Here is a 24,691-nt window from a genome sequence, read left to right as displayed (position 1 = left end):
AACAGAGGTGCCGCCCAGCAACTTTGGGGAGGGCTGCTGCCCTCTCCCTGCTTCCCTTCCATTTTTCTTATTTTGTTTAATTTTCTTTTGGCTATTTGGAGGATTTCTCACTCAAGCTTCAAAGAATCATCATCAAGAGCACCACACCTCTATTTTGGGTAGTTGGGTGAAGAAATTACTTGGTTCATACTAGCTCATAGCTAGAAGTGACCAAGCTAACTCTCCCCTCTCTTCCTTATTATCTATTCCATAATTTTATTTGCTATTGATGATATATTTGACTATGGATAGTGAGTAGTTCAATTTTGGGAGTTAGGATTGTGAAGTCCTAACTCATCTTATATAAATATTGATGCTTTACTTTTAATAAATGCAATTTCCATTGTGTATGCTTTAAATCCGAATTTATTGGTCCTTAGAAGCATGTTTCTAGGCTTTGTCACCCTTTGAAATTATGTTGTGGGCAATTGTGATGAGTATGTAGATCGATAAATTGACAACTTATTGGTCGATCTTGTTGCATCTAGGATTTAAGTGTGGTAACCATTAGCTACCTTAATTGTAGCTAAGCTTGCTTGGGTCTCTATTATCTTGCTCTCTAGGCCTCTAATTTTGGATATTGCGGCCTTAACCGGCGTAATGCCCAAATTAGAGAGTTGATTGTGGCCTTAACCGGCATAGTCAATACATCGAAAGGATAATTGGTTTAGTAGCCTTAACCGGTACTAGATACGGGACTCGACACATATAGGAAATCCATGCATTTGTGAAATTGGCATCAATGTTTGCAAGATAGTTAGTGTGAATCACCCGACACTTCCATGTTCCCATTAATTTGAAAACCCAAATTTAATTTTCTAGTTCGTTAATTAGTTGTTTAGTTTACTTTTCGGTTGCGTTTTATTTAGTTAATTTACAATTCAAAACTTCCTACAATTTTCGACTCATTTGTGCATATCCACCACTAGGCTCTTAGTTTTGATTAAGCTTTGGTGAAAACTAAAGCCGAGCATTGCTAAGGCTTGGTGCCTTAGAATAGCCTTTTTATTTATTTTCTTTTTTTCTTTTTCCTTTATTTGCTTAGTGACTCTAGTTCCGACTATCCAAGGATTGTGGGTTAGCCACTAATCCCCGTGGTACGATAATTTTGGGCTTAATACTTCCCTATTTTGACACGATTTGTATGTTTGCCAGAGTTTATGCATCAAGTCAATGATGATGAAATTGGAGCGAAACAAAACAACACATCACAAGAGTTCTTGAGGAATTTTTCAATGGTTTTCACTTGCTCTTGTTTGTCCATATCATTTGGATAGTTAATACATTTTTGAAACTAGATTGATAAGAAGACTCGATTCCATGCATGCTAAATTATTGAGAATCAAATTCATGATATCCATCTGCGGTAGACTTGGAAAAAAAAAATCTCTTTTGGTAATTTAACTTACCCATAAAATGTGATGCTATATATCCATCAAATTCATGATATCCATCTGCATATATTTCTTAATTCCAACTATGTTTCTTTATTGTTAATATAAATATCTCTTTTGGTAATTTAACTTACCCATAAAATGTGATGCTAGGTGAGTGAAAAAAAGGATGTGTATTTAGTATTTAGAGGTGTGTGAATAAAATTTCTCAAGATAGAATTGGTTCGATTCAGATACGAAAAGAATCAAAACTCCGTTGCAAATGAAGAAGAAACCAGAACTACCAAACTGAATTCGAACGGCAAACATGTCCTTTAATAATATTAATTTAACATAAAATCTTGAAAAGAAATGAATCTTAAGCTGCCCGAACTTGGGTTTTGCACATGGATAATTGAATATACCCCATGGATTTCCTCAAAATTGAGCTTCTACATGGTAAAAGTTGGACTAAGTTTATAGATAATGGATAATTTGCTAATATTTTAAAACAAAATCGAAAATTCAGATACGATAAAGTCTGCATCTCTACAATGTCCATCACTCCATCACTTTTTTATTTTTATTTTTTTTATCGGAGTTAAGATAGCAAGCCACCTCGGTTAAGCTACCAAGTTAGTAACACACATACCGGTCAATATTCAGACTGAGGTCCACAAGGGTATCACAGCAAAGCTAGACTAATCTTCTATAGCTAGCACACGAATCCGAAGACCCCTCAAATCTGCTGACCACAAATTGGTGAAAGTTGAGACTCGAATACTAGACATAGAATTCCATGCTAAGCTGCCCAAAGGCCCCTCACTCTACTTTTTATTTTGCTCCATCAACTCTTTTTCTTTCTTTCTTTGAGTTTTATGTTTTTTTTTTTATAATTATTTTCCTCAAAAACGAAAAAGCAAAAAAGCAGAATCGCCCCAGAATCACGGAATGCATATGCACTCTCCACGTGTCCTAGAAACTGTCGAAGTGGGGTGTTTTACTCTACCATTAGCTCATCATCATGACACGAAATAATTAAACTGTAACATTCCACACAGTGCCCAGTCAAAGAATCGCTGAAAATATTGTTTACTTTTCAGAGTTGGCTTACACTTTAAGCTCTCAATTCAACGTTGGCTGCCTGCCCCTCGACCCAAATTATACCCATTAAGCCCCACTGAGGAAAGCACTCAGCTTTGATTCATTTGCGATGAGTCGTCGAGGTCTGGGGAAGACCCAATTGGTATTTGGTCGTCTGCTGCAAGAATTGAAGAGTTTGAGCCAGACCCAATTCGGTTCCAGGTCTGATCTGTAAACCCTTTTGCATCTTTTTGATTCAGAAGGAGAGGGTTTTGCAGGAATTTGTGTCTGTTGATTTGCTTGCTTTTGCTTCATTTGTGAGATTCAGAATTGTGTGTGTGTGTGTGTTGTGAACTGTGAGGATTGTTCATATATAAGCATAGATTTGCTGTAGCTCTATATGGAATTTCTTGATTGTTAGTGGAATCCTGATACTCATGTCATCAGCTGAGTCCTGTGGCTCGAGCTTGCTTCTGGCTCTGTCAGATGATGTGTTTTCCGTTATCACATGTTTCCTGTCACTTAAGGACATATGTAATCTGGGGCTATGCTGCCGGAATTTGTATGCACTTGTGGACTGTGAAAAGGTCTGGCTTACTCAATGTGAACAGGTTGGAATTGTCCCTCTCCAAGACCTCATTGAGTGGCGAAAGGCCGTCTCATCTTACAAGGCGCTCTGCCGCTTTCTGTTTAGTGTTCAGCCACTTATGGGAATATGGGTTCACCAGAATCCGGAGCTTGGGAATGTAGTCTATGTCATGCCTGGTTTTGTTTCTGTTGTTGGGTGCCGCGTAATACCTCAAGAGCTTGGCCCTTTAGGGATTGAAGATGGCCCTATTCTGTGGGCTCCTGTATTTGAAATTATTGGTGATTTTGATGGTTCGACAGCATTTTTTCTGCATGGAAGGGAGAAGGGATGTAACTATGTGTATCCTGGTTTAGTGAAACCGGTTGGCAGGTCATGTAATGTGTTGTTGCTTGAGATTGAGCCTAGACAACCAAAAAATGGGGGTAAATCGTTATTGCATAGCAACAGCTTTGTTCACTGTCCAGATCAGGAGCTGTCAAAGAATATTTGTAGGTCAAATAGTGGACTCTCAAGGTCACAGAGGGTGTTTGGACAGGGTGAAACACTGGTGCCCTTCAGTCGATTAGCATTCAGTGACAGAAGAAAATTGCTGGATGTTGTTACAAGCCAAATTCGTCTAAAGGTTCCTGATGTAGCAATTGGTCCAGTCTTTCCTCAGTTGAGGGACGATGAGGAGAACTTTCAGAAGGATATAGTGCTCTTATCTGAACGAAGATCAATGCTACTTCAAATGTGCAAGCTTGGTGAAGGTCACATGGATTCGAAGGCAAGTAGTCAACTGCAATGTGATCGTACTCAGCTGCAATTGAGTGAGTTCAGAAAGAGTCTTGATCGAACAAGTGATTTTCATAATACTATTAACGAAGACGCTGGTCACAGACAAAGCCCCAGGAAGAAATCTCTTGGCAGGTACTTTAAGGATAGTCTCAATCAAATACTGGGAAAGTCAATCTCAATCAATGGCAATTCAAAGAATAGTTCTTCCAGCAGTGAGAATAAGTATGCATCCCTTCCTGAGTTTCTGAGTTCAGGTGATACAATAGGACTGAGTTTACATGCTTCCACTGTGAAGTTATCTTCTTATCGAGCATGGCCAAACATGCATGATAGTCGATTTGCCATTTACAAATTGCCCTTGCGGATCCCAACTGCCGATCAAGAGTATGCTGGTTTATGGGGAGGGACTTTTGGTTGGCCTCCTGGGAAGCCCACCAAAGATAAGCCTGGAAAGGCTCTCTTCTTTCTTTTACTTTCTTATGAGGAGTGCCAGGGGCAACAACATCTGATTGCAACCAAAATTTTAGAGGGTACGCACTACGTTCTGCATCCTAATGGCTCAGCAATGTTCATAGTGAACATAGATGAACCTTCAACGGATCCATTCCCTTGGGATACTGATGTAGATTCCCTAAATGTGAACATAAAGCATGCTTTGAAAGGGGAGGGTATTGCAAATGGTTATGGTTTTAGATACCCAGGCTCGAAACCGGGTTCCCTCTTTGTATTTCAAGATGGTCACCTTGCCTTCATTTGGAAGGAGTCTAGGGCAGTCTTGACTTTGCAGAGGATTAACTTGCAAGAACTTTTGAGAAAAGGTGAAAGGGTGCCTGCGCTTCCTCCAATTGGTAACTTTTCGTATTTGACCAAGTCTTACTCAAACGTGTTTGCTGAGTTCCCCAACACCTCAACTACTTGGGCTTCAGCAAGGTATCCTTTTCCTGGACATGCTTATAATATTGCTCATCTTCTCCACTCGCGTAAATAGTTAATTATCATTTCCTTGCTTATACTGTTTGCTTAACTGTGTAAACAGGGAGGAGCAATCTGACGCCTTAGGTGAAAACTATAGATGAGGCCTTGCTGGTAAGCAGGAAGTGCAATTACGAAAAGCCATAAGGTAATACTGCAAAAACTCTATTAGATATGAGGAGTGTTAAATTTCATTAGGATTATTAGTCTTTGTTGAGAACTGCAGAAAACAAAAAAGAAAAGGAAAAAGAAAAAGAAATAAAACTTAGTTTTTTATTTTACTAATAATTTGAGCAAGGAGGAGATATTGAGAGAGAATATTTCGTGCAACTGGTAAGTTTGAGATGTTTTGATTATTTATAAATAGAAAAACAGAGGTCAAAGAGGGAGGCACCAAGAGAGATGAGTGAGGGGTATTCCAAGAGGCTTCTCATGGTTTAGATAATTTTGTTGGATTGATGTATGGACAGAGACAAATAAAGAGGTCTTGGTCCCAAAGATTATTTCCCCCCTTTTTGTTTTTTTTTGTTTTTTTAATACTTCTGTAATATCACGTTATGCAACCATACAGTTATTTCCTTTCTGTAACTCTAATGTCTTGAATGAATGCTCTTTTGAGGTGAGAGTCACATATGTGTTTTCTTGCAGGTAACAAGATATTAAAACACCAACAGACATTTGGAACGCGTAGAAAGCGGCATATACTGCACCCCCGTTTTAGTTGAAAACAGAAGGCTGGGATGTAGCAAGAGAAAGACAAGGCTAGGAACATCTCAGATGCTGATGATGGCTGGGTGAGAAGGCGTACATATGAGCTCATGTTGTGCATGACAAGTGTTCTGAATTTGTACAAGGACTCCGATGACATTAAGGTGACATTGACCTTGTGTTTGTATGATTTATGTAGTTTCCTTTTGCTTTTTGGGATATTAAGTATGTAAGAGCATAGCTTTTAAGTGGCCATGTATGGAACCCAAGAACTCCTGCCATTATACGAGTGAAAGAAATCATATGTAAGGTATTTTTAATAAATTCATTATATAAAAATGAAAGCAGTCATTTTACAATACTTTGATATGATATAAGAAGGTTGCACTGCATCTCATCCTCCAAAATAAAATCATCCAAGGAAACCATTTTTTGGTAGCTTGGAATTTGATTAAACACCTTGTTAGCTAGTGACCAGGCCCTCCGGGGCTTTGTCCTGAAGCTAGACGTTGAAGCCAGCATTCCATGGAGTACTTGGCCTTCTCATAGACCAAAGACGGTGGGGAGGAGTATGTCCCCAAATGATTAGCACCAGCGAAGTCCATCGGTGGCAGTCTGGTGGCTTGAACCTGAGCAAAATGAGTGGAGATGGCTTGGACTGTTATAATGAACAATAGGCTACTCATCCTGTGGGAGTTCATCCTAGTTTCAAACCTTATGGGTTTCGATATCTTCAGAGAAAGAAAAAAGTGGGAAATGATTGAATGGGCAATAGAAGTGGGAAAAGATTGAAGTGGAGAGGTTGTTAGTGGCTAGCGCACAAGTAGTGCTTTATAGTATGGTGAAATAACTGTTCTTTGATTTTCTGATACGGAAATAGCAGTTCTTTGTTGATCATCTTGTTTTTGACCCAAAGTTCTAAAACTGGGTGTGAATGAATTTACTCATACGACCTCAATTGCTCATGCCAAACGCTAGAGAACAAAGATTGGCTTTGGTCATTTCGGGAATCAGATCAACTTAAATGATTATCAATTCCGTCCAGAGCTTGGAGTATAGTCAATTCAAACCCATTGATCTTCAGGTTCTTGTTTTTGAATGGACAAAGCAAGAAAGGTCCAAATTGTTTTTAGGAAGCTACAAGGATGCTACCACAACTTATATCAACATCATATCGTGTATAAAAGCATATACAAAAACAGGAGTAGGAGATGCGGTCAACTCGCCACACCTATCCTCACCATCAAAGAAAGCGAACCATGTGACTCGATTGTGTAAGCCAATCATTGTAGATTGAGTTTTTACAAGGATACAACTCATAAGAGATGCCAAAGATTAAAAAATGTAGGCCTTCAACTATTACGCTGTGGAAATAAAAAAAATGCTAGCTTTTTGCTGTAGATGTAGATTACAATTGGAGCATGAAACGCTGTCTACTGTACACTGTTAATCTGTAGGCCTTCCACTATACAAACGTTAACCAATTATTTATATGGTACCAACTTCATATTTGCGTTTAAATAATTCAAAATGTGCCTGTAAAGCAGAACCTAGAAGTCCTTGGCTTTCCGTCTTAATTCATTAAGCTCCATCTCAATCTCAGAATCCTTAAATGGATATGCCTTGTTCGATGGAGCAACAGTTCTTCCAGCCGGAAGCTCTCCTTTCTGTAGGGCAAAACAAAGGAAAGAAAAGTTCAAAGACCCTGGTTGTTGAGAAGACATCAATGAAAATGATGCAATGCTTGTATCACTTTTAATTGCTTAGAGAAACTTCCACAACTTCACATTATGTTTCTTGGCCAACCAAATAAAGTATGATACCCAGAACTAGTTATATCCGGTCAATCAAGTCCAAGAAACTCAGTAAATACCAGAATAACAGGCATCAAATATAAGTTTCAGAGATTGCTGTTTTTCAGTAATATATGTTCTTGATGATAAAGTGTACCTTTGAACTACCAGACAGTTCTTTCTTCAAGTTTGCAAGATCATCATCAACAGAAGAGCTCTCTAGCATTGCAAACTGCATTTTTGGTATAGGTTAATAAATGGTAAGAATTCTAATTTCAGCATACAATCATAAGTAGGTAAAAATGATAAACCCACTGTTATCAATTAGGTAGCTAAACAGTGTGCAACTTAATTTGCATGAATGACTTGACAATAGAAAGTTCATGATCTACAACAAGCGATCCTATTGGATCAACACATTGCAATAACTCGTGTGCGAGAACTTATCTTGGAATGCAACATTACATGTAATGTGATTAGGGTTAAGAGGATCAAGTACAGCAGAAGAAGGGGAGGGCTCTAATTTTTGTAGGGGTTGTAACATCATTGGGAATGGTTTCTAAGCAAACCCAGCTGAATACATATGTGATCTCCAGTTCTCATTATGGATGCATCCCACTTTGACCAATTTAAAAATAACGTTACAACTGACCAGTCATTGGGATCCTGCATACATCTAAAAAAAAAAAAAAAAAAATTTAAACATACAAAATAAAAAATAAAAACCAAAGAGAAGGTATCCAGGTTCCCCCCATTCCATAAACCACCATATTTTGAAACCAAATCCTCTTCAGCGACCATTCTACTCCGAGTATTTAGCAATGAAGATACAAAACGTACAAAATTAAATGAATTCACTCCTCATGAATCATATCTCCAGTCTTGGTTTAACGAATAAACCTAATTCACCAATCACAAGTGTCTGTTGTAAAAGCATAGTAAATGATGCCATTCATGAAACATAACCCAACAAAATTTTTGGGTTGTGGAAGTTCAACTTGTGCAGTACTTCCTCATGTCTATTTCTAACCCTTAGAAGAGATCATTTGGGCTTAGAGTGCATTTCAACCTATGTTTTCACCCAAATGCCATTCCTCCTTAAAAAATGAGAGACGGGCTGCGAGGTCCCACTGTCTCTTTTTCCACCACAACAACTTCCCTTCAACTGAGGTTGTCTAGTTGTTCAAGTTGATTTATTCCCCAGCCCACATGCAATGCAAAACTGAAACCTTGACAAAAAAAAAAAAAAAAAAAAAACTGAAACTCCTAAAAACTCCCAAAGTGCTTCATAAACACACACCCAGAAATTCCCCAAACCTGCTTATTGGACCAGGGCTCAAAACTAGGCCTCCTACCGGACCCTAAAATCTAGTAGCTTGGCAATTTTAAAAGGGGGTTCAATCCCAACCCACATGGTTGCTAATCATGGCTCTGACTATTCCTATATGAGTATGTGTGTGTAATATGCAAGCTACTTATGTAATATGTATTTCTATATGCAACCCAATTTTATGTTCCTATCCACTTGCATGTCCATCCATATAGGCTGGATTGTAGAGTTTGGAAGTCAGGGCATCAGGTTCTCTTGCAAGTCATACTAGAAATATTGAATAACTCGTCTCTTTACTTCTTCAGTCTTCTCTTGCAACAGGAAGGCTGAAGTACCTCCTACGGTACGGGTGCTAGCTCATGAGAGGACGAATTCTTGTGATATGGTTAAGAGAAGAAGAAGCAACCTCCCCAACCCCCCCCCCCCCCCCCCCCCCCCCCAACACACACACACAAAACACAACGTTAATTTGTGATTTGTAAAGATGAAGATGCTGCTGAAACTGCAGGTCAGGTACTCATTCATTGCCCGATTGCAATCTCCTTCTAGCAGAAACCATCTATGAAGGCTAATCTCAGATGCGAATGTGAGCTTCTTGTAGGACCTTATTGTGTAATTTTGTCAAGAGGTATAATTCTTTGGAGGAAAGTAAAAATAAATGGTGTTGGGCGGTGAATCTATGATGGCAATCTGTTGGGTGGTGTGAATGGAATAAATGAGAGAAGAGGGAGCTAGGGGTGAGTAGATAGATCACTTGTAGGACAGAGTACAGTACTTGGCTTTGCTCTGGCATCAGGTTCTCTCTAGTTTAACTCTTTGGATGCCTTGTCCACTACTATATATTTTGCTATGTTAATAAATATTTTTTTCTTATCTTCTTATCCAAAAAAAAAAAAAAAAAACCCACTATTGTATATGCTTTATACAGCTAGAACCTTTATTGATCTTTCATCTTTGACTTGCTTCTACAACATTTTTCTTAAAATGTGTAAACTCTCTTACCATTAGAAAGACGTCTTAGAATTATAGATCCACAAGATCAAACCATGAAAAAAGAAGCAAAGAGAATGAGTCTTTACCTTTCCTTCTAGATCATCTGTAGTTAACTGGCCAAGAGCTTCTGCTTGGGATTCCAGTGTTAAGACTATAAATATGAAAAAGAATTCAAAAATTAATATGCATGCACAGGAGTGTGTGTGTGTGTGTGTGTGTGTGTAACATATAACATATGTTATACTCTGCAGATTTTCACCAATTAATGATAGACTATTTACATGCAACCGACATAAAGGTTAAAGACAATCAATTTTGTGCAAACAGAAGTGTGTGTATATATATGTTATATAATGTTATATATAACATATAACATATCTTGATTTGGTATACTCTGCAGATTTTCACCAATTAATGATAGACTATTTACATGCAACCGATATAAAGGTTAAAGTCAATCAATTTTGTGCAAACAGAAGTTGTACACAGCAGAGACACAATACAAGTAACTTCACTGATAAGCCAGGGAAGCAAGACATTATTACCCCTTAATTCAGCTGATTAATCGAATAGCTATTCTGATAGGTACAAATAATTTTACTATTATAACAAAAACATGTACAAAAGTAAGCCCACAATGTGATTAGACTGAAACATCCACATTGACTCAAATATTTCAACCAAAACCTAAGATAATGGAAGACAACATACTGAACATAGTCATCAGCCTACTTCTGCAGTAATTATGATTTTTAAAAGAGTCAACCCCTCTTTGGTCACACATAATTGGACTCCAGAAGCATGTGCATATTGTACCAATGAATAGTTTACTATATTTTCTAAAACACATTATTGCATCAAAACACGCTTTAACTAACTGCAGCAACAAAACTACAACAGCATAAATTCAACGAAAAAGGTGATATTTAATCTAAAGATTAGTATGTAATGGACATATGAAGTTTTTGATAGACCAAAGTGAGCTTGACTAGAATCATAAAGTGGTTCCAAACAGACAACTGCCTTACCTTTCTCTTCCATCTTTTCAAAAGCGGAAAGGGCACTACTTGTATTAACATTCCCCACCATCTCACTCACTTTATTAGCAGTCCTGAAACAATAGAATAGTGGCCATTAACAGCAATATTAAGGATACCAACAGTCCCTTGACCTTATCTCTTTTTATTAAGAAAATGGAGATTAACTATGTAGATGAGGAGAGTAAGAAATGATAGTATAAACATACTTTGCAGACTGAGCACGTGCTTTGAGGGTATCTTTTTTCGACCTTGCTTCTTGTATCTTGTTCTCTAAAAGCTACACAAAATGTATACAATAGTAACTATTGCATTCATATGAATCATATCTACATGATTATAGTTATCAGAAATAGTTACTGCCAGTTTTTGACCACATTTGCAGACACAGCAAGCACTACTAACAGTTGTTCTTATATATGCTAACAATAGTACAAAACCTAATTTTGATAAAAACCCAACAAACATCACTACTTGCTCTTGTGGCCAGGTTTCTATAAACATAAGAAAAAACTTGCTTATTTCCCACAAGACTTGAGTCTTCTTATTATTATAGAGTTTTATCATTCCTAAGTAGTAAATGATAAAATCAGATAAGATAGTCATATCTACTACAAAACGTTTTTCTTTTATTAAGAAATGTCTCTATTAAACATATATCTTTCTTAAAAAAAATTTCCCCTGTTTTAGTTTTTCCTCAAACTATGACACAATTAGTTCATAACACCATTTCCTGAGAAGTGACATAATAAAAAATAAAATAAAAAACTCCAATTCGACCAATATAGCAAATTTGATTTTCAAGCTTACCATCAGATGCTAAGCTTTATAGTCAAACATGCAAAAATGATGAAAAATGCATATGCAAGCCAACATTTTTGTTCTTCCATATAATGTGATTAACACAACAACTTTAATAATAAATAGAGCTGGTCACCAAAGAATTCCATGATCTGAAAATAATATGAGCTAGCTTACCTTTGTATTAGAGACAAGATTATCAACAACACCTTTTTGTTGATCAAGTTGAGTCTTCAAAGAATTAGCATTATCCTGAAAAACAAATGAAGACAGAATAATTCATTTATACAATAAACCTTTGGCAGCCTGATGTGGCAAAAACTAGTTTGACAGGAAGGAGAACTGGATTCATGCTGATCAATGAATTTGGCAATTCTTTTCATGTCAACTTGAGCTAAACATTTCAAATATATGCTCGCGCAGGAACAATGTTGAATGGCGCAGATTTCTCAAAATTAAAAACATGAAAAAAAAAACTAAGCAAACAAGTGAAAAATAAAAAACTTATAAGATTCATTAAACTTGCCGCAAAAGATTTACGCCTCTTCAGAGCTTCACGTGCAAGATCCTCCTCTCCTTTTTTAAGAGCTAATTGTGCTTTTCGGTACCTACAGTAAATAAAAACCATGAATTTAAAATTACTCACAATACTAGGAGCATAAGACATTGATCCCATCTACATTACCATTCCTCAGAAGCTTGTTGCGCAGCTTTATACTTATTTTCCAACCGTTTTTGAGATGCCAATACCTTCAGATGGAAAACAGAGAGAGCGATGGTCAGTTCTAATTAACATAAAAGCATATATACAATAAAGAAATTAAACACCAGAAAGGTACAGAAATTATAAAACATCAAGGTTCAGTGCTAAGGAATTCAAAATGACATGGAACAAAGAAGTTAAACAGACAAACTAATATAAAAAGATAACAGAGAGAAGATAAAAAGTAAATATAGATAACTAGTAAAAGAAGATGGGTAATTACAAAATAACATAGAAGAGGAAAACAAAATGGAGATTGTGGGGATTTCCAAAAATTACTAAAAATACAAAGGAAAATTTTTGGAAAATAGCATTACTTGTGCTGTGGCCTGACGCATCTTCGTCAAGTCATCATTCATTTCAAGGACTGCTTGCTCCAAGATTTTCTCAGGATCTTCAAAGGAACTTATGATTGCATTTGCATATGACTGCCAATCAGTAAAACTTGTATAAGGAAATGCACAACTAGTTTTTAAAGAACATCACATTCTTATTATGTGAATACAGGCTTGACAATCTCTTTACAAGATGCCACCTTCAAAACTCTAGCAAACCGATCAAAAAGGTTCATACGGGCACCAAGAGCACCTCCACGTTGTCTAAACTTATGTCTCTTATAGGAAGGAGCGACCCTAATCACTTCAACTCTCAGAGCTCCCGCTGAAAAATAAATAAATAAACGTGAGACAGGAGATAACCTACTTGTAGCTGATTTTAAGACATGTAAAATGATGCCAGCCTGACAAGGAAATATGTTCCTCCCCTAAAGTTGATATTCCTAACAACAAATCTATTAAACTAGTCCTACCAAGCTGACTTAAGTAAAACAGTTCTGACAATTAATCTAGACTACTGTCACACTTTTTCAGAATTAAAGGACTAAAATAGAGTCAGTTATTTCAGAAACATAGCCAATGCTTGTCTTTCCGAAAAATTAGTACATGCAGTAAAGTAAAGTAAGGGTACCATATTACAAATAAGTAAGGTCCCCTACAATCAGAGAACAAGAACTTGATTATCTGGAGATTTTTTATTTAACTTCTTTGTGACTAGCCTACATGCTATGCCAGAAAGTAGAAAAAAGAAAAAAGTAGAAAATAAACAAAAACAAAACAAAAAAAAATAGTAAAAGCATTAAATTCTTTATAAGAAACAAGGAGAGGAGGGGGAGGCCACAGCAATGCTGAGCAGAAGTAAACAGGAATACAACAGCAAAGCTAATTCCACAAGTAGAATAAATGTCTCCGAACCCCACTTTCATTGATACCCACAAAAATTCCCAAAGCTCACTGTTTTTCACTAAGTAATCATTTGTTCTGCCTCCTCAAAAGTTCTAGCATTTCGTTCAAATAAGACCAGCCAAAAAACTGTAATTTCGCAGACTTCTGCTTTAATTCCTCCAACAAAGAAATGCTTTTAAGAAACAGAGAAACACGAGACCCAAAATGACCCAAGTGAAATCTCGCCTCTTCAAAAAGCTTATGCCGCTAAGAGTAATATTAAGGCAATTAAGTTTCAGCTGCACAATTTCACATATAACACCACAAAACACATACCGGGGTCTTCATTTAAATTATCGACGCTCTATGAGCAATTATTTAAGCTACTATACTTACACCTTACCGGGTACCTTGGCCTTCCAAATCAAGTTGGATGGACTGAAAGAAGGATATCGTGTTCATTAATCATCCAATTACAATAGGACTAAGGTGAAAATGTTTCAGAAGATTCAGTTACCAAACTCTACTGTCAACCGCAGCGGATTCAAGGAAACATTCTCAACAGTAGACCTCCAAACATGAAAACTCCAACCCTTAAAAAGAGTAAGAGGAGCAACTGACACATTATGAGTAGAAGACAATCTCCAAAAAAAGGCAGAAATTGTCAACCGAATCCGAAAATCTATTCATCTCCCCATTCCCCACTAGTAGATGATAATAGTGGCAAAAAGACTAAAATCAAAGTTGAAGCTTGATAAAAAAAAAAAAAAAAAATCAATTCTACTATGCTTAGCAAAAAATTCTCGGCTCATTTGCCGAGCAAATTACAAGTATCATAACATACAAAAATATTTGAACTTTTCTTCTACTGTAAAACGGAATTGAAAACAAACACACACACCAACACAGAGAGTCAGAAGAATGAGAAAAGCAAAAGGCGCATGCATACCTCCACCATTAAAGAAGGAGGCCGCGAGAGGTCTCCTGACCATAGAGAGACTGGTGGAGGATGATGATGATGAAGAAGAAGAGGCTTGGAATGAAGACGCGGGCGTTGTTGACGCCATTGTCAATCCTGTAAATATCTGCGATTTTGTGGCCATTTTCTTTCACTACTGCGATCGATTGGATTGAAAAAAAGATAGCGATCGCCTCTGTGTCTCTCGCGAAATCTGCTCCTTGATATCACTGAACAAATTTCCACAATAGTAGTGAGTTGCACAGAGACCAATTTGGAATGGTGTGATTATGATAAAAAAGCGAGAGAAAGAGAGAGTAACCGGAGCCGGCGAAACGGCGGTGGAGAGGGCTCTGCAACTTTTCGGCGAGACGGAGAAGAAGAAGAAGAAGCGCACCAATTATGAATTGGGTTAGTGCCAATACCCAAAATACCCCCCAGCAATTGTCCCAAAATACCCTTAGTTTTAACACGCGGCATCTTATCATTGGCTCTCCCCCTCACTCTAATGGGTTTTGCTTTGCTTTCCATGGTAGACTCAATTTCAATGCTATATAGCTTTTTTTGATTGGTGTCTATGCATTTTGGATGTAATTAACCTCTGTAAAGTATACAACTTCTGATTTGTTGGTTTAGTCTACAACTTCAGATATACTACCATGGTGGTTTTGTGTGTTTAACTAGCATTTGACAGAAAATATGGGAAAAATGCATGTGTTTCAGTATAAGAGGAAGGGGTTTAGTCAAGTCCTTTTTAATTATACGAGTTTTACATGGACTCGAACCAGATAATATGACAACTAGTCGGTGATGCATGATTGACTTATTCAATCTGGTTCATGTAACAAAAACTTACTCTTGCTTCACTATATAGTGTAGTAGAATCACGACAAAATAACAGAATTTAGTACATGTCTTTCAAGAGACCTATCAAGGGTGCCCTGTCTTTGCCTCGATCTCCAGCATCAACCTGTGTGGAATTTTGTTTATTTTTTAATGTCGATTCAGTACTACATATATAAGAGACCAGATTAATCAGGTGTTAGGTCAGTCTATAATCTGTTGTTAGTTCTTACATTTTCATGTCCAATTTCTGGGTGAAACCCTTCTTTTATTTACAAGATTTAGACATCAACATTTGATATATGGTAACTTATTTAGGACATCCCTATCATTATTATCATGGCTTTATCTGATTATTGGCAGACATTATTTTTTCTCCCCCTCATTTCCTCTGATTTTTGAGTGCCTCTAGCGTATTTCTTTGATTTTGTAGGTATCCGTTCTGGATATGAATATTGCTCTTCTCTCTTTTTGTTTCTCTTATTATTATTACTTTTTTTTTTTGGTCAGAATAATTTCATCTTGCTTACATTGTCACAGGAAGGTTCATATGAATGGCAAGTTCACAGTTTCACTGTTTGCAATCGGTCAGAGCTTCTTCGCGGTCTCAACTTTCCATATCTTCTCCACTTTATCATGGTAGACTGAATTCAAAAGAAAGAGCAATTGTCTTGTTCATGCTTCCACCAACAACTTCAACAGGGACCTTTTTCTTCAATCAAAGGTTCCTATTTACGTAGTAATCCCATAAATTAAATGATTGTCATTTGTGTCAGGTCTATGCCTTGTTCACTGTGATATGGTAGGGTGTAAATCACAGTGAACAAGGTCTAAAGAGCAATTGTCTTGTTTATGGTAGGGTGTATGCCTTGTTAATCTTTGTCAGGTATATGCCATAACATTCTCTATCTGATGTTGTTCACTGTGATATTTGTGCTCGGATTTATTACCTTGACTTGGTTGTATACCTTTTACTCAGATTATATACCTAGGGAAGCCTGATGGCCCTAGCTACTTGCCAGTTGCCACACAGGAGCAGAGACTTGCTATTACACCTCGGTGATTGATTTGTTACAAGATCAACAGGTTTCTACCCTTAAACAATTAGAATAAGATTACTGTGTTTTCTATTGTTTTTCATTACTTGGGTCAAATTACACTATGTTTTGTAGTGATTCAGAAAATTTGTGACAGATTGGAGGAGATAAATTCCAGCTGACAACTCTGAACTCTTTAGAATCTACAATTGCAAAGTGAAAAGGAGAACTAGAAGTCCCACAAACTGGAAAGCCGCGCCCTCGTGGACTAGACGACTACTACTTGATGAGAAATTGTTGTTTTTAAAATCAGGTATGAGGTTGTGTGACTTGTAATCATTGCATATTCTTTCTACTCAAAATTCATTCAATAAATCTATTAGTTATTAAAGGAATTAGAGAAGTAATATGCATGCTGGCAATTTATGTGTGTAAACTTGGAACACTATGCTAATAACATCTGTATTCTGTATTTTCACAAATTGATGGATCTATCTTCTGTATTTTCACCAGTTGAGAGTTTTCTTTTCTCACTCTAGGGAAGAGGCAGATGAGCTATGTCTAACACTAGAGGAGAATGAGGATAAGCCAAGTACTGCCTCAGAGATGGGAGATGTGCTTTATTATTCCATGGTTCTGCTGGCCCTTAGAGATGGAAAAATGGAAGATGTTCTAGAAATTCTACGACGTAGATTTTCTCAGTCAGGTATCTAGGAAAAGAGAAGTCTCAGGACACAAGGCTAGGCATGGACTGTATTCTGTCAAGTTTTGAGACGTGCAATACCATTCAAAGTTTAGATGGTCTGTTTGTTATGATTAAATATTCTTCACCACCATAGGTGGTATTTTTGCACCTTGTTTGCATCTAAGTTGGTAGTTTTGTACTGTTTGGATTGAAACTCAAAAGGAAATATTAACCCAAGTTAGATATCTTGCAGGAAATTGAAGCGTACGTATAATGTTCATATGGCCTTGACATCTCCATGAATTAGTAGATTTGCTTTCATTTCTATTGGTGACAAAATGATCGATTAGGAAAATCTTTTCCTGAACCTTCAGAAAGAACTAGCTCTTTCCCAAATGTGATCTCTTCAGCTCCATTTTTATTTCTTGATGATTTATAGTTGAAATTTCAATAGACTATACCAAGACATCTGTAAAAAGAAATACATGAGGTAAAAGTACATGGCAAAGATTCCTTCTCATTTTTGTACATAAATGTTTTTGCAGATTAATTAACTATAAGGCAAATCTCGAACACGATCAGTAAGAGACTCAACGAGCCAAGAACCAACAGAGCCAACCAAAGGACTCCGCAGGTAAACCCTCTTGATGAAGATCCTGTACAGAACATGAACTGCATGGTAATTGGTGAAACAACTTGATCATGTTTGGTGAATATGGTAGATAGCTGCATTAGTGCTTCACTGCTGCTAGAATCAAATTCCCTGGTCGTCATCCAGTTCTCAAAGTCCCCAGTTTCCTATGAATAATTAAAACCAACAAAAGAGCAAGAAAATATAAGCACAGGCCAGTGCTAATAACATCATAAGCAAAAGATAAAAAGCTTTTAGTGTAACACGTCTCTGACAAGAAATTTTAGTGCAGCAATAGGCCAAAAGGAAAAGGCTTGAAAAGCTATTTTAAGAGCAGGAGCGCAACACACACACTATGCATGCTTGGATCTGGTGCCTAACATTTTTCAAGTTAATTATTAGTTACTTTTAGCTAGTAAATTGAACCACATACCTTAATGACGGTGTTCATAGAATAGAATGGGTGACCGACAGCCACTGATCAGTCATCAGTCTGTCCTAACCGAAGGCCTACAGTTAATGTTTATACTATTCTTCATGTGTTTAAATATATTGACAGCTCTAGTCAACTTCCGAGCTTCTGTGAAAAAGTAGATGATGGAATTGAAAAGCGCCTCAGAACCCATGTGTTTAAATATAGCAAGCATGCACTTGGTTGCAAGACAACGTCATCCATCTCTTCGTACATCGATCTTAGCTACACCCAGTTTCTTTATCGTAATGTGGCAAGTTAACATCATGTTTGAACCGCCACTGTGGCGATGCCCAATTGAACAACTCTAAACACATAAGAGGATCGTCTTGCTTAGTTATAACATCGCAAAGTTCTTCAGGTATAAATCAAGGCAACAACTGGGATACAGACCTTTGAAATTGGGCTTGATTAAGAGTTGGTTTTCCAAGGAGCTTTAGTCTTCAAATTTGTTTGTCATGGCATTGGCAGAACTATCATAGAACTTTCAACATGACCTGGTCTACGTACGCTTAATTCTGTGTGGCCTATGTGCTTTTCTACTTTCAGTAGCAGAGCTATTTTTGTGAAACAGAAAATAATTAACATTTTTCTCTTCTGGGAAACATATTGGGGTAGGGATGCAACTGGGTAGTGGTACTTTGTTTTTCTCATTCATCTTCAGTTTGCTTTCGTCACAGTATGGTGCTGAAGTATTAAATAACATAACTCTTTCACATCCATTATTCGAGGGACAAACTCTAGTCTCTCCTGGCCTAATATTCGAATTGGGTTTCTTCAGTCCTAATAGATTTGGTAACAAGTATGTGGGAATATGGCACAAGGATAGATTCCCACGTAAAGTGGTATGGGTGGCTAACAGGAATAAGCCTCTTGCTCTTATAGACACCCTCGCTAGTTTGAGAATTAGCAGCAATGGGAGTCTGGAGCTTGTAGATGGGAAGCAGAATTCTGTGTGGTCAACCAATGATACTATACAGGTTTCATCATCTAATACTAGTTCAGTTGCTGCAGTTCTTTCAGACGATGGAAACTTTGTTGTCAAAGAGGTTATCGGAGCTGGTGAATCAATATGGCAGAGCTTTCATCATCCTGGTGACACTTTGCTACCAAACATGATGTTGGGATTCGATATTAAAAATGGAAAAAGCTTTTTCTTGACTGCCTGGAAAAGTGAGAGTGATCCATCTAGTGGGATATATACAACTGAACTCGGAAGGCGAACAGATATGCCAGCACAATTGATCATTTGGATTAATCGATCAATTCCCTTCTGGAGAAGTGGGTCATGGGATAAATCAAAGTTCATCGGCATGCCAAATATGGATGATCAATATCTTAATGGATTTAAAGTAGATGAAAATGTGGAACAGGGAACAAAGTATTACTCTTACAACTTACCTGAGCAAACTCTCGGATATTTAGACCTCTCTTCACAGGGAAAGTTGAAGCTTATGTATTCAGAAAATGGTAGGAACTGGTCACTCAACTGCGAGGCACAAAAGAATCGATGTGACATCTATGGAACATGTGGGCCTTATGGGATTTGCAGCATTTCTGAATCTCCAATCTGCAAGTGTTTGAAAGGGTTTGTACCAAAGTCACACCAGGAATGGAGCAAAGGAGACTGGACCAGTGGGTGTGTAAGGAAAACCGAATTGTTCTGTGACAGACAAACAAATAAGAAGTCAGTACCATTGCAAGGAAAAAAAGATGATAATGATGATGGTTTTTGGAAGATCATACGGGCTAAAGTACCAGATTATCATCAGTATATTACATCTTTGGATCTTGAAGACAAGTTCAATGACTGCAAGATACAGTGCCTGAATAATTGTTCGTGCCTGGCTTATGCACCTGTTAATAATATTGGGTGTCTAGTCTGGAACAAAGACCTTACTGATATACAGAAATTTTCCAATGGGGGAGTTGATATTTATATTCGCCTAGCACGCAGAGAACTAGGTAATTGATAACAATGCTTGCAAAACTGTAGTTAGCAATATCTTATGATTCTTATCTTTTTCTTATGTTTTCTTTTTCATGTTGTAAATTAAATTGCATGCAGGTGAAGGAAATTCAATTAAGTTGATTGCCTGCCTTACAGCTATTGGTTTAATTATTATCTTGGTTGCCATAGTGTTCGGTTTACACAGGTTGCGAGCTAACCGAAAGGGTAAGAGAATGAGAAAGAGGAGATCAATTAGTCTGATGCATTAGTACATTTATTAGTATCTCTACGAAGTACTAGACTACTAATCAAATCATAATAACTTCCCTGCAGAACTGTATAAGAGCATGTGTAGTTATATACTGGTTGATATCCATAACTTTTGTTGTTTTATTCTGACTTGGTGTTTGACGTTTATACTTGCAAATTAACAAAGCTTGACTTTGAATGAACAGAATCGGTTCCAACTTCTAGGGACACTCTTCGAGAATATATTGGAAAGCACGATCCATCAGAGCTATTGATCTATGATTTTGATAACATATCAACTGCTACACACAATTTCAGCAATACAAACAAATCGGGCAAGGAGGATTTGGTCCTGTTTATAAGGTACCTATTTTTTTACTTGCGGGTAATACATCATTGTTACAGGTAAAAGAATACAAACATGAACACCATGATTAACTTGAGGACCTCGTATAGGGTATGCTACAAGATGGGAAGGAAATAGCTGTAAAAAGACTATCTAGTAGCTCAGGACAAGGCATTGAAGAGTTCAAGAATGAGATGTTGTTGATCTCCAATCTTCAACATAAAAATCTTGTTAGGATCATGGGTTGCTGCATTAAACAGGATGAGAAGTTACTGATTTACGAGTTCATGCCAAACAAGAGCTTGGATACTTTTCTATTTGGTTAGTTTTATTAGTGTTTTATGTTCAATTGCAGTGCAAAACTCATCCAGTGCATAACTCATCTTCACCTATCTTCTTATTCCAATGAAAGTATCTTTGCTGTTTGTAAATGTCAAACTTGGGGCAACCATGAAAATTACTTTGAAAAGTAAGTTACTCACTTATCTTTACTTATTTAACAAGAAAAAGATAAATTAGAAACGTCTGAAGAATTGAACCTCAGCATAACTTGGATTCTGGAATCACAACTGCATACTAACATAAGCTAGGTATGAATATAAATTACTCGAGACAAATAATCCATTCACTACTTTCAGTTTATGCCAGTCATATATAATGCATAGAACTATTAGATATTGAATGTGTTTGTACGATATGCTCTCTGCTGTGTGTTCATATCTCTTTGATACATTCATTACTACTTTTCATACAACTGTGTCTACATTTTAGAGCAATTAAAGAGGGCTAGAAATCTGGTTTTAACCAAGTTTTGAAAGGGTAGCAATCTCATGATATTTCATTGTTGCATGCATGGGAGTCATGATTTATGAAAAACCATTACTTATTACACTCTAAGTAGGTGCATTGATTATTTGATCAGATACAAGGAAGAGAGCAGTGCTTGATTGGGCAACACGCTTTAATATTATTCAGGGTATTGTTAGAGGGCTTCTTTATCTCCATCATGATTCGTATGTGAAGGTGATACATAGGGATTTGAAAGTCAGCAACATTCTCTTGGATGAGAAAATGAATCCAAAAATTTCAGATTTTGGATTGGCTCGCATAGTTGAAGGAACACAAAATCTTGAAAATACACATAAAGTTGTTGGAACACGGTAAGAATCATTTCCTTCCTAATCTCCAACATAGTTAATTGTTACCTACTAATTAGTTTGCCATGCAGTGGCTATATGTCTCCAGAGTATGCCATGGGAGGGCTGTTTTCTGAAAAATCTTATGTCTATAGCTTCGGGGTATTGGTTTTGGAGATTATTAGCAGCAAGAAGAATACCAACTTCTCTTTATATGACCAACAGCTAGGCTTTCTAGCCTATGTAAGTTCATACTTTAACTTCTAATGTAAAATGTGAACTCATGGGCAGCTTCTTTCATATAGCTTAAACCATATATATGAACCTTTATAGGCATGGAACTTGTGGAATGAAGACAAGGGATTGGAGTTAGTAGATGAAATGTTGGGTGATTCATATTCCTCATCGGAAGTATTGAAATGCGTGCATATCGGGCTTCTGTGTGTACAAGACAATGTTGTGGATAGGCCAACCATGGCAGATATAGCTTTGATGTTAAGCAGTGAGAAAGATGGTCCACAACCTAAGCTGCCTGTATTCACTATCCAAAACTCAGCTTATCATCCTCGACCACACTCTGAGAGTATTAATTCCTCCAAAAATGAAGCTAGCATTACAATGATTGAAGGTCGATAATTGCTAGCAAATTGTTACATCACAATGCAATGCCTTTTGGTCATTCTCAAGGGTTCTTATACATATTGAGGGTTTTCTTTTTGGTGTAGAAAACAACCTGTTTTTATTGGGGTAAGTAGTATATGAAGGTCTTTTCATATTGACATTTTTGTATTTACAAATTTGTATACAATAATTAAGTCTTGACCATGTGATAGTTTTTCCTCAAAAGAATTTCAATCTTTGAAATTGGTTCCTTTAGATTTATCATGACAAAATTTGATATACATTATTGAGTCATTTCAGACCACCTTAGCTTTTGAGTTATCACTGCACATACCCACAATTCTTTGTTTCTATATTTACTGCCATATGAGATTAAAACTCAGGTAATTATGAGATGTTACTTGTAGATGCCAATCGATCATTATAGAGAAACTGGGTCAATTGTCCCATTTCACAACCAAAAATGAAGAAGAAAAAGGAAAGCCGTAAATGGCGGTTGTTGAGTCTTCCCTTGACTCTTGTACTGAATTGTTTCTATTGTAAATTTCTGAGTTGTTTCATTCTTGTACATCAAGTTCTTACATATTCCAGCTATTTGTCATCATGATGATGATGATGATGGGTGATATGATTCCTTAATGTAGAGATTGATTGGTTTTAGTTGAAGGGTTGGGGGAGAAAAGTCATGGGTGATATTTACTGGGTTTCAATTACTTTTTTATTTTATTTTTTGGACCAGAATTTACCTGTCAGATGATTTCTTTGCATGTAATTTGCATCTCTCTCAAAATGAAACTATCATACACTGCTTTGCTTCCTTCAAAAGTTCAATTCTTTTTCTCAATGTTGATTGTGTTCATGGTTGAAAATATTCACTTTTTATTCACTTAAAGTTTGAATGTTACTGAAAGTGACCAGATAAGATAGTGAGATATGGACTATATCAATGATGTTACAGGTTTACTTGCCCAACACGGTCCTTGTTTGTTGAAAAACTACAAGTGGCCAAAAAAGATACTGAGATGTCATTTAGTCACATCAAAGTTTACTGATATATGCTCTTCTAGTTGACAATCAGTCAATCACAGTTAAAAAACTCAGGTTTGATTTGAAATTAATAGCTTTGAAAATGAAGATGATAATGTAGAGTGTACAGAGCTTCGCTAAAATTCTTCCAAATTTTCATTGTTTTTACAGACATATATACTATTGGGATGACAATCGTCTTTTACTTTTCTCCATGTTTTGTTCAATTCGTCTTCAGCTTCCTTTGATAGATATTGGGTAAATTTCTGTATTTTTCTATTCATCTCATACTGAGGTTTAAATAGGATTACAGACTGTACACAGAAGGAAAACATTTAACACCTATATTAATAGTCCTATGATTGCAATTTAATCACCTATCATTACAAATCAATCAATCTTATCATATCATTACAAATCTATCAATCTATAATCAATCAAATATTAATCCTAATTGGAACAGCTCAGCAACACTCACCCTCACAAACCATCCCGCCCAAGCCAAAAAAGTTATTGCTTGAGTGACCGCGTTGCCATCTCGCATGCCTAATCTCCGACAATCCACCATCGACGACATACCCGCCGCACCGAGCACACGCCGACTGTTCCTCCACCCCTTCATGACAGCAAGTCGCCGCCCCATCCAACCGGCCTCCTCCACAGGACGGCTTCAACCGACCCAAACAAGATCGGAGCACTCCGATCCGATCTGAACCGCATTGAATCGTTCACCGCATCCAGGCAACCTCAACTCTACTCTTGAGGAGAACGACACCAGCCTTCCCTGCTAACCACTGAACCTGACTGAGCCTCCTCACGATTTGGTCAGTGCAGCCACCATCACACAGCCTTCCCTTTGACTGAGATTATTCCAGGAACAACCACTACCGGACATGGAGTCCACTCTGACCCATCCGACGACGATGCCAAGAGGGCGTGTCGTCGGACGAAATTTGGTTTTCTCTTGAAACTGCAGAGGCGGCACTCTCTAGGGTTTCGCTCTCTTGCAAGTCGTCGGACGGAATTTGGTTTTAAGAATTTTTTTTCTTTACATGTAAACAAAGTTTACTCTGTGAGAATCAAACTCTTATCTTAGCCTAATTGTAACCTAATTCCTAATCCTCCTTCACCGCCTAAGCAAATCCCAATTAATTGCAATTTATTTTTTTCTAGTTATATTGAAGGAGAATCAAACTCTTATCTTAGCCTAATTGTAACCTAATTTCCAACCCTCCTTCACTGCCTAAGCTAACCCCAA

The 24,691-nt window shown here is 37.2% G+C and overlaps 2 protein-coding genes and 2 pseudogenes across 4 annotated transcripts; 3 read left to right on the top strand and 1 right to left on the bottom strand.

The window, feature by feature from the left end:
• The first annotated feature begins 2,476 nt into the window (after positions 1–2,476).
• On the top strand, positions 2,477–5,902 carry LOC133724615 (F-box protein At5g39450). Its single transcript, XM_062151377.1, has 3 exons — positions 2,477–4,791; positions 4,898–4,981; positions 5,482–5,902. Exons 1-2 carry the CDS (start codon positions 2,933–2,935, stop codon positions 4,935–4,937), a joined length of 1,899 nt encoding a protein of 632 aa, XP_062007361.1. The 5' UTR covers positions 2,477–2,932; the 3' UTR covers positions 4,938–4,981; positions 5,482–5,902.
• Positions 5,903–6,789: 887 nt separating this feature from the next.
• LOC133724616 (membrane-associated 30 kDa protein, chloroplastic-like) lies at positions 6,790–14,861 on the bottom strand. 3 transcript variants are annotated; one of them, XM_062151378.1, is made up of 12 exons: positions 14,759–14,861; positions 14,428–14,666; positions 12,794–12,918; positions 12,576–12,686; positions 12,181–12,245; positions 12,022–12,103; positions 11,673–11,747; positions 10,904–10,974; positions 10,686–10,768; positions 9,744–9,808; positions 7,492–7,566; positions 6,790–7,208 (listed from the first exon to the last, which is right to left on the bottom strand). In XM_062151378.1, the coding sequence occupies exons 2-12, from the start codon at positions 14,579–14,581 to the stop codon at positions 7,092–7,094; spliced, it is 1,023 nt and encodes a 340-aa protein (XP_062007362.1). In that variant the 5' UTR covers positions 14,582–14,666; positions 14,759–14,861; the 3' UTR covers positions 6,790–7,091. The 3 variants fall into 3 exon arrangements, with proteins under 3 accessions (XP_062007362.1, XP_062007363.1, XP_062007364.1); XM_062151379.1 differs by lacking the exon at positions 14,759–14,861 and having other exon boundaries at positions 14,428–14,742; XM_062151380.1 differs by lacking the exons at positions 6,790–7,208; positions 7,492–7,566 and adding an exon at positions 7,593–8,010.
• Positions 14,862–15,833: 972 nt separating this feature from the next.
• On the top strand, positions 15,834–17,197 carry LOC133725991 (histidine biosynthesis bifunctional protein hisIE, chloroplastic-like; annotated as a pseudogene).
• A 1,527-nt stretch (positions 17,198–18,724) lies between these two features.
• Positions 18,725–22,455, top strand: LOC133725983 (G-type lectin S-receptor-like serine/threonine-protein kinase At1g61500; annotated as a pseudogene).
• Positions 22,456–24,691: the final 2,236 nt, after the last annotated feature.

The sequence above is a fragment of the Rosa rugosa genome, chromosome 1 (genome assembly GCF_958449725.1).
Source record: "Rosa rugosa chromosome 1, drRosRugo1.1, whole genome shotgun sequence".
NCBI lineage: Eukaryota > Viridiplantae > Streptophyta > Magnoliopsida > Rosales > Rosaceae > Rosa > Rosa rugosa.
This window is presented reverse-complemented; position numbering and strand designations above follow the sequence as displayed.